At 56.0% G+C, this 6,832-nt stretch overlaps 1 protein-coding gene across 4 annotated transcripts in view; it reads right to left on the reverse strand.

Annotated features, from left to right (window-relative positions):
• Fam3d (family with sequence similarity 3 member D) overlaps positions 1 to 5,733 on the reverse strand; it is a 27,779-nt gene extending 22,046 nt beyond the window's left edge. The window contains exon 1 of one of the 4 annotated variants that reach the window (XM_004631699.2): positions 5,420 to 5,733. Coding sequence is in view for 3 of the 4 variants with exons in the window: in XM_023715757.1 (XP_023571525.1) it covers positions 3,162 to 3,184 (23 nt within the window). In the remaining variant the exon portion in view is untranslated. Of the gene's footprint in view, positions 1 to 3,161; positions 3,342 to 5,419 lie in introns of those variants that run through there. The other 3 variants (XM_023715757.1, XM_023715756.1, XM_023715759.1) reach the window with 3 other exon arrangements.
• Positions 5,734 to 6,832: the final 1,099 nt, after the last annotated feature.

The following is a 6,832-nucleotide window of genomic DNA, read 5'->3' on the forward strand; positions in this document are numbered from 1 at the left end:
TCTTTCCTCCCTCTCTCATTCTCTCCCTACTTCTTCCTCCCTCCCTCCCTCTCCTGTTTCTCCTTCTTCCTGGGTGTGCTGCTGACCCTGTTAGAAGGGCGTGGCTCACGGCTGGGGATAGCTCCCAGGACTTAGCCTGCAATCCCCTTGGAAGTCCTTCCTCCCCTGTAGCTTAGCTTCATATTCTTGGACAGGTAGGATTGGCAGCTCTGTCCTGCGCACAGAGCACGGGTACATCACCTTGCTCCAAGGGGGTCTAAGGCTGAGTTATTAACTGCTTTGTCTTGCTTCTGTACCCTAAAGACCGACTCCCTCAGTCAAGTGTATAAAACTAGAGCCTTTTCTCTGTTCTAAGGGCAGGGCTTTGAATGCGAGTCCTGCTGGATCGCTGTACATCTAAAACCTGGAAACAATCCCTCCCTCTTCCTGTCTGGGCTTTCTGATCTCGGATTGTGCAACAGAAGGAGCTTGGGAGGGAGGGAATCAAGGGCTGCTTGCTCACTCCGCAGCCAACGTTTGCACCAGCACCACTGTGTCCCCGGGGTGCGGCCAGACTTGGGCCACCCCTGGCTCTGAGGACGGTCCAGTGCTGCGCTTGGCCTGTCTTTCCCAGGCAGTGTGCAGACTGAGCACGCTCCCCAAGGCAGGGCCCACCGAGTGCCCTGCAGCCGCCTTCTGTTCTGCCTACTGCTGCTGGAAGCTGTGTGGACCGGGCTCACGGCGAGGGACTGCCTTGGCCTTGCGTGGACGTGGGCACTGGGAAGCCGACAGAGGCAGGGACAGGACAGGGGCGACAGACTCAGGAGAGAGACATGATCAGAATGTAAAGGAAACAGCCCTGAGGCTGAGGGGGACACACGTGTGGACAGGTACACGTGCCTGCACGCGCGCGCTCACACACACACACACACACACACACACACACACGTGCTCGCCTGAGCGTCAGGCGCTGTGGGGACTGTGGGAGCAGTGTGACACCCTAGCCCCAGCTGCCCTATGCCTGAGCTTCCAGTTGTCCCCCAAAAGCCATCCCAACTCCCCGTGATGGTGGCCTTGGCCTAGGTGAGCTCGTCAACAAAACTAGGGTTCCCCTTTCGTTCCCTAAATGGTCCTTCTTGGAAATCCCCAGTATTTACAGGCAATTACTGATCACATAAGCTATGCAGAGGGAGATAAACAGCAAGGGAATCCATAAACAATAAGGCTGGCGGTGTGGGCAGTGCGTTCCGGTGACATTTATTTTCGAAGGAAACAAGCCCATTATTTCCATTATGGCCTATTCTAATTTTATTCATTGGTTTTAAAGGTTTTCTGCAACTCTGACTGATGGCGGCCCGAGTGGGCCACGCAGAGCCCTACAACGGGAAATGCAAGGCTGGAGCAGGTAAAGGCGGTCACTGAGGCGTTCACTCCCCAACCCTGACAGGGCCATTTCTCAGACCAAGGCAACACATGCCTGGTGCCGGGACTTCTCTGAGACTCTTCCAGATTAACCAGTTGGATCCTTCAGACAGCTTGCGGAGGCAGCTAGGGAAACAGGCACAGAGGGGCAGGCTGTACTGCTAGGAGTTGGAAGAAGAGAGGTGGGGGGGGGTAAGCCCAGGGGTCTCTCTCTGGAACCCCCCACCCCTGGCCACCTCCTCCATGGCCTGGAGCCCAGACTGGTAGTGCTCTGTGACGGGCTGGACCATAAATAGTTTGGGTTCTTGGAGCCTCCGTCAGTGACTCAGCTCTGCCACTGGAGGGGCAACGCAGCAGGAGGCAGCGTGTAGGTGACTCCATGGGCATGCGTTCCAATAAAACTTTATTTATAAAAACAGCTGGGGGCCACAGCAGCCTAAGGCTGTGCCCTTGGCTCTAGGTGGTTGGGAGCCGCCTACAGTTCAGCTGGCTTTGGCTGCGCTGCAGTGATGGGGAAAGCAGGCTTCCAGGGTGATGACAGTGTTTCTACGGCTCTGTGCCCATCTTCCTCCTCCTCAGCAGCCAGTGCCTTGCTCTGGGGCTGCCCCAGGGGCCCCTCTTCTCTTGGCATGGGCAGCTGCCTGTCCTCTTTCTTTTCACGGGTTTTAGGAAGACTTTCCTCTCAGGTGACCTGACGAAGCCCACTGCCTAAAGGGACCTTGCTCGGTGCCAGCACCCAGGAGGCTGAGAAATGGCTGTCCTGGTCCTGTGCGCACCTGTGGCCTTTCACTGGCCTTCCTGGACTCACAACGGGGAGTCTCTATGATGGGTTGGTCCCTGCGGGGTTTTGGTGTCCCAGGTGGATTTTGCCATGGGACTGCTGGCCTCCGCTAGCCTCCCGTAGTCCTAGGCTGTACACACACACGATAATCCCTAATTTAGTGAAAAGTGCAGAGATGAATCTACCACAGCACTGGTGCAGGGGAAGTGACAGCAGTCATTACTGAAGTAGGCCCCCGTGTGCCGCTCCCCTGGACAGGCCCCGTGTGCCCTCTGTGCTTCTTCCCAGGCCCCTCTGAGCTGAGAGAAGTGGGTGTTGTCTGAATGGGAAAGGGGCACACTCAGGGCCTGTTCCCACCTCACACCCCATGGACCCTGCAGGCCTGTTAGCCCCAGAAGCCCAATGGTGTCCCCTGAATTCCCTTTGCTGAGAGCCTGGCTGTGTCATGAGACAGGTGACTGGATGGGCGTGGGGCTGCCCGGAGCCTCCAGGCTCATTCCTTGGTGCCCATCTGCATCGCTTCAGCGAGTGGAACATGAAGAAAAGACCCAGCTGGGGGGCAATGCTATCTCTTTCTGTCAGAGGTCGCTGGATTTTGGCCTCTGGTTAACCAAAATGGCGGCCTGTACAATGAAAGCAAATTTTGTCTAGGAAGGCATAGAATCCAGAGGGTCTCACTGAAGGAAACAACAATGTTTTGAAGCAAGGTCTGGCTATGTAGTTCAGTTTCACCTTGAATTTACCATGTATCTCAGCCTGGACGCAAACTCATCCTCCTGCCTCAGCCTCCTGAGGGCTGGGGTTTAGGTGTGGACCACCAAACAATCCTGAGCATGGCAATGATTCTGACAAGCATTATGATTCAGCCAAGGGGGAGACCTGGGTCCTTCAATTTTCCCAAGCATTTGCTTCGAAACTGGACTGCTCCCTCCTAGGCAGCGGGCGCCCCACTGGTGTTTTCTTTCAGGAAGAGCCCTACCTGATGCACGTGGGTTTCTCCATTTGAAGCCATAGCCCCACGTGCGAGGCAGTCACCCATTACGTTCAAGCTCCACCTCTGCTGTCTTGAGGCCTGCGCAGGCCTGGGGGGCCCAGAGCTCAGGCCAACTCCTGGTTGGCGTTAGGCCAGCCTAGAAGCCACGCTCCTGACACTGGTGCCAGCGGAGACAAGCCCGACCACAGGGCCACCCTCTTTGGCCCTGTGCTTGCATCCAGCCCACTCTGCCCTGCCTCACTTCAGGTTCCCACCTCCAGCCTCTGCTTCTGTGATTTTTTTTGTCCCCCTGGGCTGTATCTCCTGGAGTCCCCTGTGCTTTGTGGGATGCAGTCCCTGAGACGTTTCTGGGGCTATACTGCATGGCCCCAAGTCCCTCCACCATTCCCAGCCCCCCCCGCCCACCCCGGGCCTCAGTGATTCCTGTGTCAAATGGGGCTAATAAGGCCTGCCTTGCAATTCTGCTGCATAAATGCCCCAGTCTCAGTAAAGCTCTCCACAATATTTTAGGTGCGGAGTCAGGGCTCTGTGCCTGTCACCTGTCACTGACTCAATTGTGTCCATCACACAGGACCTCACACCCCCACTCCCTTTAGTGTGGTGGTCCATGTGACTGTTTCACCTCACATCCTGTGTGCTTCCTGAGACCCCGCCCATCACTTCCAGAAGCCCAGGACCTTGCGCAGGGCCTGGCACATAGTAGGCACTCAGCTTTGATGACTATGCTGTCCTATATTCTGCACCTACTCTGTGCTTCATGGTATAGGTGCTTCATATACACTGTCTTTTTCAAAATTTACTTCTGTCAAAGTCCCGGGAGGTGTAATGCCCTCTTCCTTTTGAGATAAGAGAGGCTCAGGCAAGTCCAAAGATGAGAAGATGGGCCCAAGGACACAGTGGGAGAAGGCGGAGCCTGGATTTGGACCCCAAAGATGACGGCGCTCACCCTACAACTTTGTCTCCTCAGGCTGTGCTCTTGGGGAGCAAACCTCAGAGCTCTCACTTTGTCTTCCAGAGCCTCCAAAGGCAAGGGGTTTGTACCAGCCAGAGATGACTGGTCTCCTGCGTCAGCAAGGAAGCTAGGCTTGCGCCCCTACCAGCGGAGCAGTTGGACCCCCATCAAGCAGGGAGTCGAACTCTGGAAGAGCCGTGTGAACAACAGCCACAGTGAGACACAGGTCCCTGGCCGGCAGGTACCACCATTCATGCACATAGACGGTGGCCCTGGAGGACACTGGGCAAAGCCAGACTTCCGTGGCTGCGCAAGGCCTGCACAATGCTTTCAGATCTCACCGCCAGCCGGCCGGCTCCTTGCTTCTCTGGTCTGGGGACCCCTGCCCCTTCCTGCCTCTCTCCACCACGCCCAGCACATCGCTGCCTTGCCCCCTGAGGTCCCCGCATGCCGTCACACGTGAGTCTCCTCCTTGGAGAGGTCTTGGCCCTGCTTCCCAGGCCAGCCCCACAGCACCCATAACAAACAAGAACTACTTTGAAAATGGCTATTTGAACCACTACGGAGACAACAATATGCAATGTATTAGTTATTGAAGCTGTTCTATTAATCAGTTTTGAAACTCATTGCTATTTGTTTCTCAATAAAATTAATTTTTTAAAAAGAAAGTGGCTATTTTGAGGCTGCATGTTGGTGAAATGCGCCTGTGATCCCACCACTCGAGAGGCTGAGGCAGGAGGATCTCACTGTCAGTTTGAGGCCAGCCTGGGCTACATCATGAGCTGTTCTAAACTCCATAGCAAGGCCCTGTCTCAAAAAGAGAGAAGAAAGACAGAGAGAAGGAACAAAAGAAGAAAGAGACTATTGAAAATTTGCAAGTTTTTTTTTTTTTTTTTTTTTTTTTTTTTTTTTCTGGTTTGAATAATGTGTTTGTTCCGGTTGTTACCCTCTTTAACTGTAGCGCCCCCGTTTACCTGACATACAGGACATGCTTAAGTCATGTCCATGGAGTGCCTCACCTGAAAGCACACTCCAGCAGGAGCCAGGCCGCTTGCCTGTAGCCACGGACTTGCTGTCACAGGCTGTGTGGCCTCGTCGGGGCCCTAACTCTGCAGCCAGACTGCCCGGGCAAGTTGCTAAATCTCTCCACGCTGTTTGGGTGGTTGTTATTACAGATGCCTCTGAGTAAGAGCTCTGGAGAGTGGCTGGGGATATTCACACCACTGTCCCATTTTACAGATGAGAAAAATGACCCCACAGTATGGCGCTTTCCCTGCTGGCACAGACGTACCTGACGGCTCAGGCTGCTACTTCCCTGCTTGGGTGGAGCAGGCGAGAAGGTCTAGCCGGCACCCTGGATCCTGCCCCGGCTGCTTGGCGCCGCGTCCAGCCTTGGGGTTCTGGGAGGGAGGGGCTGAGTGTTCCCTGTGTCTCTTCTGGAGGCGGCAGCCGGAGAGAGACCCCAGGGCCGCTCATGGGCTCCGGGTGGGCTGGGAGCTCCGCCTGGCCCAGGCTCTGCGTCTCGGTCCGCTCGGTCTCAGCCTCGTTAAACAATCTCACCAGGAAGGAGGAAGTTTAGCCAAATCTCTTACTTGGAGGAAATGAGCCTATAAAGCCTTGCCCAGAGCCTGGCTCTGCACCGCGAGGGCTGTGCCTGTCGCCTTCTGTCCCACATCTCTGCCTGGCCTCCCAGTGACGCTGGGGTGGGGGTGAGCAGCTCAGTCAAGGGCAGAAAACACAGTTTGCCCTCAAAATGCCAGAAAACACCCACACCCGCCGCTGACCACATCCGAAGGCCAGGGGCAGGTGGAGAAAGCTGCGGGGGCACCCTCAGCTACTGAGGTGACCACAGCTGCCAGAGGCACCAAGGTGTGGGGGACAGAGGAGGGCAGATGGGAGGGTCGGCAGGGAGGGGTCAAAGGTCACAAGACTTTGCGCCTGCATTTGGAACATTGGGTTCTGGGTCTGAGTTGGGGCGCGCTGAATCTGAGATTAAAGCAGAGCCAGGGGAAAAAGAGAAGAAGAGAGATGGAGAAAAAGAGGCGTCAGGGCCCCTGACCCGGGCCAGCAGGCCAGGCCAGGCCTTGTCACTCCTCTGACGTTCATTTCCCAGCCTTTCTCTCAGGTGAGCTCTGGCCCAGGAGGTGTCACCACGTATCTCTTAGGCACTTGTGGGCTCCTAGGGGACTGCTGTTTGTTGACCTGTCTTGACCTTGACTGCCCCCAAAGGAATATATGAATACCGGGGTGGTAGGAATACCGGGGACATGGGGAGCCAAAGCTGGCCAGGAAATAGACAAGTGTGCAGGAGCTAGAGCCAGGCGGAGGCAGGGAGAGGCTCCTGGGGATAGGTGCCCAGGGCCTGGGGCTGCCTGTCCAGCCGGGTGTGTGCCCGGGGGCGACCCCTGGCTGGGATCTCTGCCCTCCTGCTCTCTTCTCAGCAGGGACTGGTTGCCCCTAGCTCAGCCTCCTGGTCCTTGAGACCCGCCCTTCCCGACCAGCAGGCCCCTCCCCCATCCTCACAACTTAAGTAAACGGGTGACTCACTCAGAAGGGCCCCAGGCGGTGCCCAAGGCCCTGTGGATCCGGGTCATCTGTGCAGGAAGATCTGAGGCCCATTCTTGTTTACTAGCCTGCTGGGACCAACTTCCACGTTTATTATTTTGTAGTTCTAGAGGTCAGAAGTCGGGCAGGGGCTTCGTGA

Source organism: Octodon degus, unplaced genomic scaffold (assembly GCF_000260255.1).
Source record: "Octodon degus isolate 3935 unplaced genomic scaffold, OctDeg1.0 scaffold00043, whole genome shotgun sequence".
Lineage (NCBI taxonomy): Eukaryota > Metazoa > Chordata > Mammalia > Rodentia > Octodontidae > Octodon > Octodon degus.